The sequence below is a fragment of the Camelus dromedarius genome, chromosome 15 (assembly GCF_036321535.1).
Source record: "Camelus dromedarius isolate mCamDro1 chromosome 15, mCamDro1.pat, whole genome shotgun sequence".
In the NCBI taxonomy this organism is placed as follows: Eukaryota; Metazoa; Chordata; class Mammalia; order Artiodactyla; family Camelidae; genus Camelus; species Camelus dromedarius.
Window position 1 is genome coordinate 13,246,309 of NC_087450.1, and position 21,339 is coordinate 13,267,647.

Sequence of the window (21,339 nt, forward strand, 5' to 3'; positions counted from 1 at the left end):
ATATGACAAGGATGCCCTTTTCCCCTGTCTTTTACCACTGAACAGAGGTAAAGAAGCTGCAAACTGAATGGGTTTCTTCTGGAACGTTAACTGGAATTTTCAAAATTCTTGAAGTAACTTTGAGGTACTCTGACTTTCCAGGTACATCCACATTCCAAGTACAGTTGCAGTCAAACACGGGTTTGAACTGCACAGATCCAGTTGTATATAGGCTTTTTCCAGTAGTAAATACTACATTAATACACTATCCATGGTTGAATTGCGGGTTCAGAACCTTGGATAGCGCAACCACGTCCATAGAGTGCTGGCTGTAAGTTACCTGCAGATTTTCAGCTGCTTGGAGGGTCAGCACCCCTAACTCCCATGCTGTTTAAGGGTCAACCATATAGCACAACAGAAGTAAAACACAGGAAATAGTGATGATTTATTTTGAACATAAGTGGGGAAAAACTTTTGAAGAGTAGAAATATATTTGAGAAAAACATTCCAGTGCATTGTGATTCTTTGTGGGATAGAGGATAGTGACAATGCTGCCTGTAATATATTCATCTAGTTGATAAGTTTTATGGTGCACAGCCTCAGATGAGAGCAATATTACAGATGGTTGTGTCATGAACCCAACTTGAGAAACCTATCAAGCAAATGCTTAAGCCTGTTTTTGTGATGGGGTAAAAAGCCTACGATCATGAATCACTTTAACTGGAGAATGGGTGTGAGGTACCTGTAAAATAGAACAAAATGGGTGGCTTATATTTATCTCCAAAATGGTATTTCCTGTTCATAGGAAATGATTCAGCAAATGAAGAGCCAGAGGGATCAGACTAACTAGAGTTGATGTGAAAGCCAACACACTTTTATTCTCCAGCAGCTCTTTAAATCTTCACTAATGTTGACAAGCTCGCGTTTTTTGCAACTATACCACAACTCTGTGGTTCCGAGACCAGTAGCATCACCTAGGAACGTAATAGAAATGGAGTTTTTGTATCCCACTCCAAGCCTACTGAAACAAATTCTGGAGGTTAGGCCCAGCAATGTTTTAACAAGCCCTGCAGGTGATTGTGATGCATACTCAAGCTGGAGAACCACTGGAGCAAAACTTGGCTTTCATTCAGCCCCTACATAGTTTTTACCAGTCTCTACTGTAAAAAGATGATTTGAGTGGCCTTCTGGAATAATGGGCTCTGATAGTATTTTTCTTCCAATTAAAAAAAATATTGTAATTGCATTAAAACTAATATGCTCAATATACCAATAACCTGTTTTTGCTCTTTGAGAAAGCAATCTCAGGTGCCCTGTCAGAAAACAAGATCAGTTAGGTTTGACATAATAGCAACATTTTAAATTGGTGTTTTTCTAAACAAAAATATATCCCATTGCAAAACAAGCCTACAAGTGGTAGAAATTAAAATTATTTCATTAGTATTTACCCACTTTTAGCAATATACGTAACAGTATCACATTCTCTACATACTGTCTTCATCAAAACAACAAAAGAAAAAATACAAATGCCTCTTAACATACTTTCTAAGAATAAAAATAGTAAAAAGCTGACCCTTTGACAAACTATAAATTTAATCCCTGCCTCTACATCAAATATATCTTGGCAGTTTTATCAGCATATTAATATTCACAATTGTAACAGAAGTAGAGAAGAAATTGTCTTAAATAAGACTCAATGTTCTCTTTTTCACTTAAGTAGCTACTGCTATAATCTGGAAATAAGACTTTTTTTTTTTAATACATGTTAACTTGGTTGCAGTTACTTTTAGAATTCAGGAGCTTTTATTTGTCCTTCCAGTGACTAAGGACGGTCACTCGTGATCGTTGTACAGATGGGAGAATCGGTTCTCAAGTTTGGCTACATGTTAGAATCATTCAAGAAGCACTCCTATAAGTGATTCCAATGTACAGCCAAGGCTGAGAACCACTGCCTTAAGATTTCAGCAACCAGTTTCTCACCCCAAATGCTACAGTACCTTTAGAAGCATTTAACAGTTTGAACATATGCTGGATCTGATCAAGCATGGTGTCATTCTGAATATCCCACTCCAGTGCCAACTGCTCTGGAGTAATCTAAGTTGCCTCTGCTGTTAGACTGTCAGTGCTTCTTACTATCAAGATTACTTGAGTTCTCACTGAGAGAAATCATTCTTTGCATCACGGATCTGCTCTGATAATGGATTGGGTTTCTTGGGACTTTTAAGGCACTAAGAACCCTTGGGAAACATAAACCCTCACATCAGTGATTCTCAATCCAGGTTGCACGCATACTAGGAACTTTAAAAAGCTACCAAAAAACAGGTCCTATCCTCAATCCATTAAATCAGAATCTCTGTTGTGGCGCTCTATCAGCATTTTTCAAAGCTCCTCAGGTGAGGGTTTGATAACAGAATGCTAAATTTTTATTAGCCAGTATTTGCTTTTCATTTCACTTGAGATTTTTGCATGACATCTTAAGTTTATACTACTGAGACTTCTGAATTTCACCCCTAAATAAACAGAGACAGAAGCAAGCAAAAGAACATCCTGAAAGTCCAGACTTCAGGCATGGGCATATTTACTTTGAAAAAGGGTATAAATTACTAAATCCAGGCATAAGATACCAGCTCCCATGTAGTTTTATGTGAATGAAGATCACATCCAGCTGTGAAGCACAAATCACCTAGTCCCCAGCTAAAAGATAAGTCGTCCTCAAGCACTCACTTAAAATGCTCTAAGGTTTTGTTCAGAATCCAGGGCCCACCCCAGGCCTATTAAATCAGAATCTCCAGACGAGCTAGAGAACCCATCTTGTTTAAGAAACTCAGATGATTCTTACGATCAGACACATCTGGGAAATGCTGCTGATGGATTAAAAGAGTTAAGAAATGGTGGAGATGCCACCTTTATGCCTTCATGCTTAATTAGAACCTTGTATCTTCTCATGACTCACTGGGATTACTTTTGTTAAACAATGATAATGGCAAAATAGCTGATTCAAAATCATCTCTGCTCAGACTGTGCTCTTTTTTGCCAGTGATACTCCATTTGGAACCAGGAGGGGGCGAAAAAAGAGATGGTGGTATTTCAGAGCTCAGTTTTAAGTCTCTCATGTAAGTCCTCTTGGTCAATCATGTGCGTGTGTCCGTTCCAGCGGTGGTAGGCGAGGAGAGCAGAGTTGTAGCCCGCCACGGCGCTCATTTCCATGGCACTTGCTGCGAACTCTATGCCGTTGAGGTAATAGAGTCGATCATGGAGTATGATGGAGGGACATTTCTCTGGAGGCGTATAATGAGGATACGCAAACCATGACTGCTTCACAGCATAATCATAGGACACAAAGAGCTTTAAAATTTGCTCTTTGCTAAGAGCTCTTGCGGAAAAGATCTTCCAAACGTGTGCCTTCTCTGCTTTTGGTTGAGGACTATTATCTTCTCTTACGGAGGACACAAACCCAATGCTGTTAATGAACAAATCTGGATTATCAGTGGTTAAGATGGTACCAAGGTCAAACTCATCTAAGGGTCTAGAGCTAAAAACAGTTGAATTCAACTGCCCCTTAATTAAAGTGGTCACTAAAGGTTCGTAGTGTTGATGGAATTCCTCAATTGGAGGATCAAAGTTGAGAAAAGTTATATTGGACATTTTTCGATTCAACGGAGTGGCCACCAAGACGATGTCATAGAAGTCTGAATGGGTCTCAGATCCGGTTTGGTAGACCACTTCATACATCTTTGTGGGATCTCCTAGAGGAAATTAGGAAGCACACATTATTTTTGTAATTGTTTCTAACATACTATAGTTTATACCTTCTAAAAATAATTCTATACCTTCTTAATAGTTTCTCTATCATTTTAAGGAATTAAAGGAAGTTTTCCCTAGCATTATTATTACATTGCCACCAATTTTCTATTTGGAATCAAAAAAAAAAAAAAAAAAAAACCTTGTCAATAAGTACAGAGTATGAAATCTGTACTTTTGAGGGTGATATTGTTTTTTAAATCCAAGGAGTTATGCCGCTGTACTTGAGCACATTTACGAATATTCCCATATGACACAACACATCCAGTCTAAAATTTCAGCATTTGGAACTGAGCAGGAGATGGTAAAAGAGGTTTTTCTCCCCAAGCAATTATTTTCTGCAGAGGAAATGAGGAACAAGACAACAGATGTTCAAGCTCACCTGTCTGTTTGGTCCTTGTTTTCTCCTCTATGGATATTACTGAGCCAGATATAAGATTGCTTTTGGAAGCCTCAAGGAGCCGTGAGCAGACAAGTTTATTGCCACCTTTTACTGCCCAAAGACCAGGATCGGTAGCGGACATTGACACTGCCCCTGTCGACGGTAGGAAAACAATGTGTTTTAATTCTGACTCTAAGAGACCCTCTCCCCACTCTCCCTTCCCAAGTAGCCGAGCCCTGCTCCAAATGTCTCCAGACACTGCCAAATGGCCTTGGGAGCAAAATCTCCCCCAGTCAAGAACCATTCAACTAATGAAAACTAAAGACACCGTTCCCATAAAAATGCACATCCACATATACACAATTTGCCAATGCTTCTGTTGGGCCTGAGGTTTCACAGAGAAAGGGGGTCTTCTCCAAATCATGGCCCAAAGTCAGGAGCCACCACAGCATCAGGTAAACCACTCCTAACTAATGTCCGTGACTATTCCAAGCCCTGACTTACCCACAAAGCCATTGATGTTCATGTTTTGGCCATAATTGACCCTCATGACGGGAGTAATAATTTCATCAAGGAATTTCTCAGAGAAGCCTGCTTTCTGCAAGGTTTCCAGAAGTGATCGGTTAAACAGTGCAAGGAAGTCGTCCCCTCCTAGGGAATGCAGTAACTTCTCCACGCTACTGAAGGCATAGTCATGAGATTGGTAGCGGTAGATCCTTTTGAATAGAAGAGAAATGGCCATTAGACATCAAACAAGACGGGGGAGGGTAGACATAAAGAAGGAAAAGAGCATCATAAGACTCAAACTGACTTTCCTGTTTCCTCTGATTCCCACCTATCACGTGAGACGCAACTCAGTCACCACCTTCCCCAGGGGTCCCAGAAGCTCTTGGTCCTCCCTCTCCCCCCGCCTCCCCTGGAAGCCCACTGTCCTTTGTACACACTCTTCTGCATTAATCTGGTCACTGGGAGCACCTTTAAAGAGGAGGGGATGTCTCGTTCTCATTTGCCTTATCTTCCAGCAGCACTGAGGCCACGTCTACAATTAAACTCTACTTTTTCACTAAGGATGATGCCCTCCACCTACCCCACAGCCCAGCCAGAAATAACAGGCTACTTCTAACATCCTACGTGCCATCCTCAGTTCATTTAGCTTCAGACTTAAACACGTCACTTCTCCTTTCTGCTGCTCCCACCGAACATGGAAACTTCATCAGTCTTTCTAACATCTCTCTTGTTACTTCACCCTCATTTCCCTGATCTTACATCAGGATTTACATTCAAACTCTTAAAATGAAGAATGGATGTACCTGCTTCTGGTTTCTCTTCTTTGAAACATTTATGAATCTCCCAGAAGCCTAAAATACCCTTCTTATTTTGTCATCCGTTCACTTATTGAAAAAAAATCTCGCTTACTACTGCTTAATCAATAAAGTTCTGACATAAAAAAAAAATGGATTTTTTTTGAGCCAAACTCATCAAGTCTCCTTTGCTCTAACTGCAGAAACAGAAACAAAGTAGAAGTAAAAGAAATGGTCTAAAAGTCACATAGCAGGTAGAAGGCTCAAGCACCACTCTCCTCCCTGCCCTCAACCACACACACACACACACTCACACACACACACAAATACACACTCATGCCTTTCACTTGGACACAGTTGGCCCAATTCCCTGGTCTCTAAATACGCTCTGTATATTGCTCCCAAACATGCACTCGCTCTTCCCTCCACGTGGATACCATCCTCATTCCTAATCATAGGACAGCTAGCTACAGGTCCTCCAGAGCTTGAATCCCACCTCCTTTGCAAAGTCTTGCCCAACTTCCCAGTCCATGGTGATGTCACCACATTAAAAAGTCCCATAAAACTTAGCACTCATGCTGCTCATCCAATACTTAGATACTACTTTGTATTATTTAATTTTTAGAAAATATCACCTCACATTTCTCTGCACTTTGGACTTGAAATACATCCCCATAAATTAATTCATGCAATAACTCAATACGTATTTTTTCTCAGGTTGCACGTGATACACAAGTGAGAAAGACATGGTTCCTTTCCGTCAAGGAATCCTATCAGTCTCCTGTCAGTGGCTGTAGGAGGAGTTTTTAAATCAAATTTCTTCCCTCAAAATGAACTGTAATTTTTCAAAGAGCAGAGATAACGTCCTACCCATTTTAACATTACCTACTGTCTAACAGTGTAGTGTACAAAACGTCAAATAAATTTGTGTGGGAAAATTCTCAGCATCCAAACTGAGAAATTAAAAGAATTGCCTCCAACCGTATCATCTGGCTTCTAGTTTCTAAGAAATTGGAAAAAGTAGGATGAAAATATTGAGTTCTTTAGAAAAATAATAGACTGAATACCTCACAAAATGAACAGTGATCTTTTGCTAATGGTCAGCATGACAAAATAGTAGCCAATTAATTAAATAACTTATATATGTTGTTATAAAAAAATTATTTCCTGCCTCCTCCCACCTGAGCCCCAACCCCAATCAAACAAGCCTCCTAAATGAGGCATGAGACAACATACACCATAGAAACACTGAGCGTTGTAACTGCTCTGTAATACCAGTTGCACTAGAATACAAATCTATGGGGGAAGAGTATAGCTCAGTGGTAGAGCGCATGCCTAGCATGCACAAGGTCCTGGGTTCAATCCCCACTACCTCTATTAAAATAAATAAACCTAACTACCTCCCCCCCCCAAACATATTTATCAGAAAGTTAGATATAAGTAACTAGTAGTTTCTGCTAATCGATAGCTTGAGTAGCCCTCTTTCTTTTTAAACTACATATATATGACCCTTAACCATGTATTCATTCATTCATTCATTCTTTCATTTATTCATTGAACAAATAATTATGGAGCATCAGCTTTGGGCCAGGCACTGTTCCAGGTGCTGAGGATGCAGAGGTCAATACAATACAGAAAAAATCCCCGCCCTAGTGGAGCATTTGTTCTAGTTGGGTAAACAGGCAATAAAAAAATTAATAAATGTAAGCAAATTACCTAGGAGTTTAGAGGATGATCATCATTAAGGAGAAAAGTAAATGAAAAAGTAAGGCTGGGAATGCTTGGAGTTGGCAGGGCTGCAGCTCTAAATAAGACGGTCCAAAAAAATTAGCAGAGTGGTCAAGGAAAGCCTCACTGAGAAGGTGACATCTGAGCAAAGGCCTGAAGGAGGTGAGGATACAAGCCCTGCAGTACCGGGAGGGGGTGGTATTTCGGGTAGAGGTAAGAGCAGTACAAAAGCCTTCTGACAGAAACAAGCCTGGTCTGCTCAAGGAACAGTGCGGCCCAGTGCAGCCGACGCAGGGAGATCACGCAAGCAGGAGGAGGCCCAGTCAGAAAAAAGGAAGGGAGAGGGAAGAAGCACTCCTAAAATGATGGAGGAAGGACCTTAGAACATCTGCCCCGACATAAAAGCTGTGGCACACATTGAACATCAACTTTTTCAAGACTCTGGAAATAAACAAAACACTTGTCCAAATCCCAGGAGTATTTATTCAAGCTAAGTGGCTGAATGTCAGTAAGAAGAAATGAGCCCTGTGGCACTTGAACTTGCTTTGTTCCCATTCTCCTCTTGCTGGCAACAAGGCAGCCTTCAAAATCGGCAGCCTTGCCACTACAATCTTGCTGTGACCCCAGCAAGCTGGAAGCCACAGAGGGGATAAGGCAGGTCTGGAGAGCCCCCAAAATTCCCATGCTTGGGTGATTACCTTGGGCCCATGTAAATAATGAAGAATATCTCCCCACTTTGAGACCCTTAACTTAATCATATTTACAACATTCCTTTTACCATGTAAGGTAACACATTCGCAGGTTCCAGGGATTCGGACGTGGACACCTTGCATTATTCAGCCAACCCCAGGAGGCTACTCCAACAATCCAGACTACAGATAAGAGTGGCTTGGATCAAACTGGTAGCAGTAATGATGGCAAGAAGTGGTGAAGTTTTAGATTTTTTTTAAAAGACTGCATACTTTTTAAAGATAGGATTCAAGACAGACTGGATTTGGGAAATGAGAGAACAAAAAAAGAGTAAAAAATGACTCAAAATATTTGTTACGAGTAACTTTCTTCCTTTTAGGGAAAAAAAGGGGATGTTTATAAAGCCTTTCACTCTGAGCTTTTTCAGCCTCAGATCAAGAAGTGTGAAGGATCTAACATATCCCCAGAAATGCACTAAGTACTGGGGACAAGAGTGAGCTTTAGCCTAGCCTATCAGCCAAGGTATCGCAACAGGAAGCCATCAGTGGACCACAGGGTTCAATGCAACAAGTATCTGAGTGAATATCTACTACGTTCTGGTTAATGAGCATACTGTGGAACAACACAAGTGAGCATGTGGTGTGCACATACAATGCCTAAGAGATGTTTGAAAAGAGAGATGAATGGTGACTAAGGAATTAGGGGAAGGTGACCAGAGTATTAGAAAAGGGGTGAGATAAGAGACTGAACTCTGGGATAAGGAATGGCATCCAGGCAGAAGAATTGCATAAATAAATGCTCAGAACTGGAAATTAACTTGGAAGTGTGGATATCAGGGGCTGCAAGTTCTCTACCCAAGTACCTCCAACAACAGAGAAAAATGAGTGCATCCTCCCAGGGTGTGGGGTGTTGCCTAACACGAGGGTGAACCGTCTTTCAAGTGTCACGGATTACTACTGCCACATGGACCTGGGCTCACACTGTGCACACTCTGGAATGGAAGCACAAAAATGACAATGTACTTCCTCGAAGCTGGTCAGCAGACCTCCCCAAAAGTTCTTGACCCCTCAAAAGTTCCTACAGAAAATCACAAGCCACTTTCAAAAGGAGCCAACTGGATCTGTCATATATATACCAAAAGAAAAGAGCAAAAATGTTGAGCAAGGACTTTAAGTTTCCACACCATTCAAAGAAAAAAACTCAAGAATATTCTCCAATTGTGCATTTTAACCTAGTGGTCCTCAACTTTGATTATAGTTAAGATTCACCTAAGATGAACATACCAATGCCCAGATCCTACTCCAGAACAATGAAATAAAAATTCTCTGGGATAGAGCACAGTGTTCTCATTTTTAAAAGATCCCCGTGTTGTGGAGGAAGGTATGTAACTCAGTGGTAGAGTGCATGCTTAATTAGCATGCACAAGGTCCTCCTGGGTTCAATCCTCAGTACCTCTATTAAAAAAATACATGTATGTGTGTGTATGTGTGTGTGTATACATATATATATATATGCCAAATTACCTCCCCCTGGTAGTAAAAATTCCCCATGTGAATATCATTTGCAGTCAGGGTTGAGAATTACTGCTTTACTGAAATGTAAGGATTCCTCTCTTGGCAACTTCTGTGGCTCCCAATCCTGGCTTCTGTGACATGGGTGATACTGCAAATATTTAACAACTGGTACAGCATTAAATAGAAAGTAGACTGACTCCAGCACTGGAACTGAATCAAGGCTTCGTGCTGGGGGGGGACGGGGGAGGGTATATAGCTCAGTAGTAGAGTGTGTGCGCCTAGCATGCATGAGGTCCTGGGTTCAACCCCAGTACCTCCATTTTAAAAAAAAGACTCCCTGCGGAGGGCAGGGGAGGAGGTTCCTGAGGAAGACAAAACAGGCAGGCAGCAGCTATTTCACAACCTCAGCAGTATTTCACTACTTCGGCTACTGGCACACGCTGGCTCAATACCTGCCTTCTCGCCAACTATCTCACAGGGTATGATAAAATTACCAAAATAAGATTTGCATGATCTTGATTTATTGAAAGAAACAGACATGTCTGATGCATGACCCTTTAAAAAACAGAAAGGTCAGTGCTATATAATCAAGTATCAAAGATACACCAGAGAGGGGCAGTCATTCCATAGTTTGGAAACTGTTTCCTAAAATCAAAAATAGTACAGAGGGGAGGCTATATATAGCACAGTGGTAGAGCGCACACCTAGCATGCATGAGGTCCTAGGTTCAATCCCCAGTACTTCTATTAAAGATAAATAAATAACCTAATTACCTCCCCCCACCAAAAAAAGCAAACAAGCAAGACCCTCACTCGGTCTTTTTCACAGTTCTGTAATATACAGAATTCACTTCAAAAGTGATTTCTTGATTTCTCAAAGGGCAATTCTCTACATGCCAAGCAAACCACAGATACGAAAACCGGCAGGGCTGTGTCTGATGCCATGTGAACTTGAGTTTCTTGCTAAGCATGCACCAACATGCCACCTTTTTTTTAAAAAGGGAACGGCTGTCTCTATACAAGTTCTATATATTTTCCTAGTTAACTGCTGTCTCTCTATCAGAAGGTATGTTCTCTGAGGGCAGGGACATGTTCTAGGTTCTATATCTTTAGGACTTAGAATAGTGCCTGGCACATACTAAACAGTATTTGGTGAATGAATAAATGAATGACTACTTTAAAACAACCTGCACTGCAGCCAAACTTAACATACCCACTGGAAAGATGTTCAAGGAATTGACCTCAGAATGATGTTAAGAACAAAAGGAATTCCTAACTACTATAAGTTACAGAAACTAAAGTATATTCATCCTATTTAACTCTTACATTTGTTCTGGTCAATACTTGATCACATGACATGTTATTTTACCTTCTTTTTTTTTTTTAATCATTATTTTTTAAGTTTTCACCTTAATGGAGGCACTGGGGATTGAACCCAGGACCTTGTGCACACCAAGCACATGCTCTACCACTGAGCTATATCACTCACCCCCAAATTTTCCTTCTTAACAATTCTTTTATTATGTTGGAACAATCATAGTAATGAAATATTATTAGCATTTACGAGTTAAATCATTCCAGCATCTAAAATTGTAAACCAACATAAAAGTCAGTACATGCCAACAAACTTAAAAAAACTGATTGTATCTTTCAAAGTTAGATTGGTAACTTTATGTTATTTTTTTCCTACTTAACAAAGCAATGCACAGTCATACACATGGAAAATTTCGAAAATAACAGAAAAACATAAAGAAGGGGCACCTGTATTCTGACTACCCAGGACAAGGCTGAAATTGAATATCTTAATTTAAATTCTTGAGGCATAAAACTGATACTCTATTCCAGGCTGCTGGCTCACTGAAACATCATGCCATAATTAAATACAGCTCCTTTAAGTTTTCTGATCCCTTCTACAAGCTCTTGTACACATTACCTCATTGATCTACTCACAACACTAACACACTTCAGAAATTAAGAGTGAGGACCCTGGAGCCAGATTGCCTGGGTGAGAACTCCAGCTCCACCCCTTACTCGGTGGGTGTACTTGCCCACCTGAAACCTCTCTAAGCCACCACCTCCCACATCTGTAAAAAGAAGCTAATCACACTACCTACCTCAGAGATCCGTCATGAGACTTTAAGGATTTAGTATTTGTAGAGTAATTAAAAGTGTCTGACAAAACAAAATGAGCATTTGCAAAATATATTTGAGCATTTGCAAAAATAATTTCAGAGGCGAAAATAAACTCCCCTTTCAATTTCCAAGTGGATACATGGTCTGCATATTTTATACAAAACATTTTGCCTAACAATCTGACAAACAGGCCTTGCGGTTAGGTAGAGAACTGTTCCAAGAAACTCTGATTCTAAACATCATCTAATAAAAGGTCTTAGGTTAGATGGAAGAGAAAAAAATTACCTCATAAACTTGTCTAATATATCCTCTACCCACATGTGCATTCGGAGGGACTGAAATCCATAGTGCCAAATTAGTTTAATCATGTTAATTATAAACCAGCTGCTCTCCTCATATACCAGAGTCTCTCCGTTATACACCCCCACTAGGCCACTAGGGCTCTGAACAGCAGAGAGACCTGCAAAAACAAAGAAAGGGTAGCTAAGTCAGTGGTGTCCACGCTGATCAAAGGAAAGAAGGTAATCTGAAGCTACTGGGGACACTGTGAAGTGAGCGAATTCCAGGCTTCCCCTAGTTCTCAGGAGACATATCCAAGCTCTATCTTTAGACCAGTGTGTGATACCCTAGACACTCACCACACTGTCCAAAAGCAGATTCTCTGAAAGATGGGTTAGATGATTGTGCAGATGTATCAAAATTAGACTGGCTATATTTAGTCTAAAAAGACGAAAAAGTCAAAAGAAAAAGCCAGAGTACCAGCTGAGTTCAACTTAAAAACTGAAATGTTAGATAGGATTTTTGCAGCATAAATTGCTCCTGGCATCCACTTGCCTTCATGGAGGAAAGAGGCCCAGGAAGCGTCCACAGGAGATATGGAAAGCAGCTAAGGAAAAGGCAGCCCCACTCTTGGGCAAATCCTATTTTGCATAACTGGATATTTCTGATAACTGGAAGGAGGCCAAAATTACACAATATTCACTGAGGAAAGAGCCTGCAGAGGCCTGCAGACTTCCCCCAACACCTGTCAGGCACCTCTGCTGGTAGGGAAGCAGTCAGATGTCCCAAGTTCCAGGCACATGTTTGCACTTATAGCTGTGTGACTTTAAGCCAGACACTTCAAGTCTCTGGGCCTCATTCCCCCAGCTGTAAGATGAACACAGTATGTTTCTGCTAACTCAAACCATTCTTTGACTCTTTTTATTTTTGATTTTTTAAATTGAAATATAGTCGGTTTACAATGCTGTGTTAATTTCTGGTGTACAGCATAGTGATTCAGTCATATATATTATACATACATATATATTCCTTGTCATATTCTTTTTCATTATAGGCTATTACAAGGTAGTGAATATTTTCCTGTGCTATACAGTAGGACCTTATTGTTTATCTATTTTAAATATAGTAGTTAATATCTGCAGATTCTGAACTCCCAATTTATCCCTCCAACCCCTCTTTGCCCCTAGTAACTATAGGTCTGTTTTCTATGTCTGTGAGTCTGTTTCTGCTCCATAAATAAGTTCATTTGTGTTTTTTTTTAAGCATTCTCTGATTCTTTAACAGGAACCCAGAGGTTTAAGAACCAACAACAGTAACCATCCCCACCCTGCGCCCCATGTCTGTAATTCCAGATAACTGAAGATACAGATAACTAGTGTCCCATTACAGCAGCGCAGAACCTGAGGCAGAACGAATTGCTAGAAGGAAAGTGAGGCAAATAGTTTTACCAGCTTCTCTGTAAAAGACAATTGACAAGGCAGAAGAGTTTCAGTTCCCTATCTGACAATATCCATGGATACTGAAACCTGCTTAGCTGGAAGACCAAATTACATACCCAGGTCCTTGACGAAACGCTTCATGTGCAGATTTAAAGGATGGATGATAGAGCCTCCTGCCTCATATTCGTGTCCCTGCATAGTCAAGGTGGCCAGACGGCCCCCCACCTCTCCTTTTTCAATCACGTGAATCTTCACATGTTCCCCAAATTTCTGCCGCAGACAATAGGCTGCTGAAGTGCCACCAATTCCAGCTCCAATAATAGCTATAGGGAGGAAAAAAAAAAAGGAAGAGTTTATTTTTCCCTCTTACCAGCTTTGTAGGTTTTGTTAGTTTTTGAAAGGCTCTAAATCAAATTTTTTTAAAAATGTTACTTAAGGCTGTTAAAAACAGTTTAAGGCAGGCTGGTGGAGGGGTTAAGGGGGGAGTGACAGTTTCAGTGAAGATAGAACTCTGAATCTGGGCAGCCACTGCTCCCATTCAAAAGTGGTAGTAGATTAACTTATAAATTGACATTAATTGGGGGTTTGGTTGGTTGGTTTGGTTTGGGTTTTTTGTTTATTTTGGGTGTTTTTTGTTTTTGCCAGATGCCCCAAGATTCTCACAGTTCTTTGCGAAGGTACCAAGTGGTCCGCACACCCTTCTTTGTGCCCAACGCATGGGAACAGAGGAGGTGGGGCCTTCCCAGCACGCATTTTAAATAAAGTGGCCGCCATTTTTCCCTGGATGTGGTCTGTCTCGTTAATATAAACAGGCTCCTGAACCCAAAGAGCAGAGCCTTATTTAAGGGGAATAAAAATAATAAGAATAATAATAAGCCAAGCAACACAAAACAAACAGGGAGCAAAACACCACGAAGACTGAAACTAGAAAGAGTGACGGTTTCGGCTGTGTAGTCGTCCCAGGCAGAGAAATTGTGCAAGCCACGGGCCTCCGCCAGCCGGCCGACTTCAGCGGAGCGGACGGGGAAGGGCGCCCCAGCCCATCATGGGAAGCAGGCGCGGTCAGCGCGGTCAGCCTGTTTGCACCGCTGGGTGTGCTGTGCCCGCGTGCGCCTCTCGTCTGCAGAGCTGAAGTGGCCCATGGCTCCAAGACGAGCCAAAGGACTGGCCTCCCACAAGTGCAGCAAAGGGAGGCGGCGAGAGGGACCTCGGCCACCTGGAGCTCCAGGCCTCCCGGGACAGGTTCTGCAAGGACGCTTGGTCCGGGCCCCTCCCTCCACGGCCCGTTCCTCAAGTGGGCCTGTCTCAATGCCCGGGAAGGCGCGGTCCCTGGGGAACAAAAAGTGGCCCCAAGGCACTAACAGGGAAGGTCACGACTTGCGCAGAGGGCTGGTTCCGCGCTGCCCGGCAGGCTCATGGGTGCCGGGAACGGCGCATCAGGCAGCGGCAGCCGGGTGCGGGGCGCGCTCTCGCAACCCTCTGCCCCCGCTGCCTCCTTCTGGCCTACCGATCTTCTCCGGCGGAGCCCGCGGCTCAGCGCTCCCGGGGCAGCCCCAGCCACACAGCAGCAGCAGCCCCAGCCATAGCCCCACAGCCGAGCAAGCGAGCTTCCCAGCGGTGCACTTCATGGCTTTCCCAGCGCTGCAGTCCGACTAGAGCGCCGGGCTGTCAGCCCCCGTTTGAGCCTGCGCTCTCCGTCCGCCCCGCCCCGTGGCTGGCCTCGCCCACCCAAGCCCCGCCCAGCTCCCCCCACCCCCACCCCCATACCCCAGTGCAGGCCCCTGACACCCGAAGTCCACACTTCCCTCCAGGCGCTCCCAATCCGGGTCCCCTTGGTCCCCCAAGCCCGCCCTGCCCCTCCGAATACCATCCTGCTTCAGAGGGACACCAAAAGCCCCAGGGGAGGCGGACCCCACCTTTTAATTTCCTCAGTAGTGCCCTCTTCTGTTTCATCAAACGCTCTTGCTCAAAGAATGCACATGGCTAGTCGCTGTCACGTACAGATGGGTTGCAACAAACACTGAGTGATCGCTATGTTCACTGTGTTAGGGAATGTTGGATATGAAATAAATGGGTAAATGGTGCTAGACGAAAGGAAAAATGGGGGAGACCAGGGATGGGGTGGTCCAAAGCGAAGGGAGAGGAAAAGTAATGACAGACATGAATGAAAGTATTGTATCCATGTCATATAGTGGAACATTATGCAAGCATTAAAAAAATGTAGGATTTGTATCTATTGTCCTAGTATTGTTAGGTGAGAAAAGCTGCTGACTGAGTAATGGGTATTATATGATCCTATTTCTGTTATTACAATACCCCATCCAAACAAAAAAAAAAAGGGAAAAGAAAAAAAGAAAAACTAGTACATGAACATGAAGAACAGTATGGATGGAAGGAAAGTAAGTTTGATAAAAAGAATAACCTTTCTAACTTTGAGAGAAGTAGAAAATCCACTACAAAAAGGATTCATTTATTGGACAAATATTTATTGAGTTCCTTCCAAGTGGCAGGCAATGTTCCAGGTACTTGAGAAAAAAACAGTGAATAAAACAGATTTTTTAAAATATTTATTCTAATAATGCAGACATTCTAGTGGAGGGAGACAGACGATAATTAGAATAAATGAACAAATGATGTAATATAGACTGGGGAAAGAGGATTGCAGAATGGCTTGCAATTTTGAATAGCTTGGTCAGGGTAGACCTCACTGACCAGGATGGCATTTAAGCATTTAAGCAAAAGTTTGCAGAAGTGAGGGGTTGAGCCAGGTGAATATCTGGGGAAAGAGATTTCTAGGCAAAGAGAATGAATGCCTAGCATGGTTAAGGAACAGGAAGGAGGCCAGTGGAGCAGAGTAAGAAAGGGGGAATGGAGGTGTTTCTGGAACAAGATGCAAATCATACATGAATTAAACACTTCTACTTAAGAACATAAAAATATGAAGATTAAATCTCCTTTTTCTACAAATTACAAAGAAAGAACTAAATTATGTGTCTTTTCTTTTTCCAAGTTACATTATGCTCACAGCGCCTCACTACATTAAGCCTAAAAGGCCTTCAGTAAATATGTCGGCTGATTAGAATTAACCATGTCAGTAAACTTGACACAAGTGTCCTAAGTGGAAACTTTCATTTCTGCTTCTGAAACATCAGGAAAATTTTTTCAGAAAGGATCCTCAGTGAAGAGGCAGTATACAGAACTTGCAAAGTGGAGGTGGATTGAAGGCTTTCTTGTTCTGCACTCTTGCCTTTTCAAGAAATATTACCACTAAAACTCAAAAAGATTAGTTTTTTTAATCATGGGAATTGTTGCCACAAATATGAAGTGCAATATAATAAAGTGTATTAGAATATTTATTTAGAGTGTTGTTCGAAAAAGCAATCTCCTTTGGAAACTAAACACTAAGATTCTCTCCTTGACCAAATTCTAGCCAAGTTCCTCAGAGCACTCTTTCCAACAGGGGCTCAACTTTAGCATATAAAGACTTGAACAAACACTAACATCGGTTACCACAGCTCAGAGCTGCATTCTTCCAATGAGCTTAGCTCACCTTAAAGTGGCTATCTGAGTAAACACAAGGCTGCCAAAAAAAATTTAATGTTCGTTCCAGACAACAAATGAAGATAGAGCCCTTACCTCCTAGTCTTTGTGGGTGGACAGGGAACTAAATTTGATAAGCAGCAATTAACGAGAGCAGAGGCGTTTCACCTGCCTAACTGCTGCTGCTTCTGAATTTTTGTAATCTTTCACTTCCCTAGCTCTACTGAGCCCCTATTCATCCCCACCCCATCCCTATTCCATCATTCTCCTTTTAAAACATGAGATCGCCTATAACTAAATCAAAGTCTATTTGTACAATTCACACTGGACTTTTTCCTGTTACAATAGTATATTATTGATTAAAATTTAAACGTCGATTACAGTCCAGCTTTGTATTCACACTGGACTTTTCCCCACTGAAATGGCATACTACTGAAAAAGGTTAAAATTCAACCAGTCTGGCTTTGACAACAATCAAATCAAGAATTCTGCCATGTCTCCAGGTTTTGTTTTTTTCCATTAAAACTACCTTGAAGAAATTCATTTTCCTATGTTCTTACTTCCACACATCTCATTTCTTTCTCATTCTAAATAGCCTAACTGATATTTATTCTGTCTTATGCAAGATAGGAAATTCGGAAGCAATATGAGAAAAGATAAACCCATTTGATTACATAAAACACAAACATTTTCAGATGGCAAGAGACAGAATTATGAAAGTTAAAAAAAAAAGTATGAGAAAAAGTATTTGCCACTAAAGTGACAGACTAGATGGTGGTTTATATCACAAACATACAAAGAGCTCTACAAATGGATAAGAAGCAGTAAAAAACTCAATATAAATACAGACTAAGTACATGAATAGGCAAATTACAAAAGAGAAAGCAAGTGCCATTGGTCAAAAAAGCACACATGAAGAAATGTTCAACTCCAGTAGCACTTTAGACGAGTGCAAATGCAAGTGAGGAGATACTAGTTTTTATGGATCATATTGGCAAAAATTAATAAGACTAATAACATCTTAATGAAGGAGAAAATAAGGTGGAGTAGATGGAGATCTCAGGAGCTGACTCTGTTGGGGGGAGTGTGAATGACTAAATCCTTTGAAAAACAATTATTTACTAAGATGTAGAGAGAGATACCATTTAATTAAGAAATATCATGTTTGGAAATGTATTCTACAGAAATAAAAGAATCACTCATAAGGAAAAATGTACCAGGGTGCTTACTGCAACACTGTTTGTAATGGCAAGGGGTGGGGAGGCACTAGGTATAAAATTCTAACAGACATAAGGAGAAATTGAAACGCAGTAATAGTAGAGATGCTAACGTCCCACTTACATCAACGGACAGATCTTCCATGCAGAAAACCAATAAGGAAAAGAAAAGGAAAAAAAAAGAAAAAGATATTACAGACCAATATCACTGATGAACATAGATGCAAAAATCCTCAACAAAATATGAGCAAACTGAAGCCAACAATATGTTAAAAGGGTCATACACCATGATCAAGCAGGCTTTATCCTAGAAATGCAAGAATGGTTCAGTCTCTAATAATCAATAAATGTGACATACTACATCAACTAATCAAAAAATAAAAACTATGTGATTATCTCAATACATGCATGAAAAGCTTTCAACAAAATTCAATATCCATTTAGGATAAAAACTCCGAATAAAGTGGGTATAGAGGGAACATACCTCAACACAATAAAGGCCATATATGATAAGCCCACAGCTACCATACTTAGCGGTGAAAAGCTGAAAGCATTTCCTTTAAGATCAGTAGCAAGGCAAGGATGCTCATTCTCGCCACTATTATTCAACTAGTATTGGAAGTCCTAGCAACAGCAATAAGACAAGTGTAAGAAATAAAAAGAATATAAGTTGGAAACTAAGAAGTAACACTATAACTGTTTGCAGATGATATATATAATACATAGAAAATTCTAATGATGTCATTTAAAAAATTACTAGAGCTCATCAAGGAATTCAGTAAAGTTGCAGAAAACAAAATTAATATACAGAAATCTGTTGCATTTCCATACACTAACAACGAACTATCAGAAAGTGAAATTAAGGAAACAATCCCATTTACAATCGCATAAAAAAGAATAAAATGCTTAGGAATAAACCTATATAGGGAAATAAAAGACCTGTACTCAGAAAACTATAACATACTGATGAAGGAAATTGAAAATGATACAAACAGATGGATGCCATGCTTGTGGATTGGAAGAATTAATATTGTTAAAATGACCATAGATTGCCCAAGGCAATGCAATCCATATCAAAGCATCAATGGCATTTTTCACAGAACTAAAACAAATAACTTTAAAATCTGTATGGAAACACAAAAGACCCCAAAGAGCCAATGCAATCTTGAGAAAGAAGAACAGAGCAGAAGGAATCACGCCTCTTGACTTCAGGCTGTACTACTAAATCACAGTAATGAAAACAGTATGGCAATGACACAAAAACAGACACATAGCTCATTGGAACAGAATAGAGTCCAGAAATGAACCCACACTTTCATGGACAATTAATCTATGACAAAGGAGGGAAAAATATACAATGGAGAAAGAAAACCTCTTCAATAAACAACGTTGGGAAAACTAGACAGATACCTGCAAAAGAATTAAACTGGACTACTTCCCCACACCATGCACAAAAATAACTTCAAAATGGATTAGAAAACTTGAAACCATAAAACTTCTCAATGAAAACACAGGCAGTGAGCTCTGATGTCAATCTTAGCAATATTCTTTTGGGTATGTTTCCTCAGGCAAGGGAAACAAAAGCAAAAATGAACAAATTGGCTACATTGAGCTACAAACTTTTGAACAGTGACAGAAACTATCAACAAAATGAAAAGGCCACCAACTGAATTGGAGAAGATTTCTGCAAATGCTATATCCAATAAGGGGTTAATATCAAAAATATACAAAGGACTCTACCCCTCTTCAGTTTGGATGAATCATGCCCCTACATGATGTATTTACCAGATTGCCTTAGAAGGCATAGGAATGCCTGCTCAATTCATACAGAGCAATTTTCTTCTGGTGCTAGCAAGGTAACTCTTTAGGATATAGCATTCATTTTTTTTAATCCTGTAAGGGGTCACCACGACTCACTTCTCGCCTTCTATGTGCACATCTGGACTATGTAAATTGTCAGTATGTCATTTGATGTATAACCTTTTGTCTCCAAAATGTATGTAACTGTGCTTTAACTTCTAATGGGCAGAATAGTCCTAGAGCTTTCTGAAAGGCTGTCTTCTGGGATATAATCCTCAGGCTGGCTCAAATAAAATTCTCTATTTCTTTTTTAGATTCACTATTAATTAATTTTTCATCAACATTCGCATGGTGTAGCCAGCAGGATATCAGAGGCACCCACCAGAGGGCAGCTGGAGTTTCCCGCAGACTGGTGCTTGGTACCAGCGCAGGCCTTTTGAGCCCCACCAGCTTCTCAATACTCCTCAGCTCTTTCAGCGAGTTCTCCTGATATCCAGATCTTCTTGTTTTAAGAGATAATCCTAAAAATTACATGTGAGCTGTTTTAACTTAAGACTTGGAGTCTTAATTAAGTAAGAGGCACTGATGCATTTCCTAGGCAGGGATCTAAGGGGATCTGGGAGGGAGGCTCAGGGAAACATAGGTCACCAGGTTTTTGCTAAATTTGGCTTAATTGAAAAACAGGTAGGTATACGGTCTGAACAAACTGCTTGCTAGTGAAATGAGAGACAATTATTCCACTCTGAAGAAAAGGGACATTTGCTCCTTCTGGCCACAAGATGTCCTCAGGTGACTGAAAACCTAGGGGAAGTGTCAGGATTAATTCTTGCGGCGCGCAGCAGTCTCACAGGGAATCTCACTACAACCATTTAGTAAATTCTGCTCTTCCTGGGATGCGTGATATAAAGACTGATCACCTAGTGCTCTGAGTACTCATAGAAAAAAAGAGGAAAAAAGAAAGACATGTAAATGAGTCAAATCAACCCAAGGATGACACCTTGGGGAGCTGGATTCAGAGGCAACACGCATCCAACCCACCTCATGGTCTCAGAAACCTATTCAGATCATATCTGAATGAGGCTACCAAATTAATAATGGGAAACTGTGCCTTAAAGACCAAACAGCTTCCTGATGGACAGCCACCCACGGGACCCCTAGCTGGGCTTCTGTGTAACACTTACGGAACTGATCCTTACAAGTGCTGCTGGGAACTGAGGGAAGTCTCACCCTGAAATTGATCAAAATGGGGCTCTCTTGACATTCCCAAACTGACTTTACGTACACAGTTAGAAAATGCTGGCATGATAAACATCTTTTCAAAATTCAGACCCTATGGGAAGAAGACTTTCTAGGAGGAACTTGCTCTTCTCTCTGTGTGCCTTGAGATGTAAAGATTCTACCAGGGCTCTCAGGAATTCTTATCTAGACCATCTCTAATTCCTGAAACTGCGAGGAACAAAAAGGGAAAAGTGGCCTTTTAAAACTCAAGCAGGTAAACTTAACTTACTCCAATTGTTATTTACAAAGTAGTAAGTTT

The 21,339-nt window shown here is 40.9% G+C and overlaps 1 protein-coding gene and 1 non-coding gene across 2 annotated transcripts; both read right to left on the bottom strand.

Annotated features, from left to right (window-relative positions):
* Positions 1 to 400: 400 nt before the first annotated feature.
* PCYOX1 (prenylcysteine oxidase 1) lies at positions 401 to 14,933 on the bottom strand. The gene is made up of 6 exons (XM_031467219.2): positions 14,753 to 14,933; positions 13,362 to 13,568; positions 11,813 to 11,987; positions 4,667 to 4,878; positions 4,163 to 4,315; positions 401 to 3,725 (listed from the first exon to the last, which is right to left on the bottom strand). Exons 1-6 carry the CDS (start codon positions 14,871 to 14,873, stop codon positions 3,067 to 3,069), a joined length of 1,527 nt encoding a protein of 508 aa, XP_031323079.1. The 5' UTR covers positions 14,874 to 14,933; the 3' UTR covers positions 401 to 3,066.
* On the bottom strand, positions 10,809 to 10,887 carry TRNAT-GGU (transfer RNA threonine (anticodon GGU)). The gene has a single exon. It is a non-coding gene; the product is annotated as a tRNA-Thr (tRNA).
* Positions 14,934 to 21,339: the final 6,406 nt, after the last annotated feature.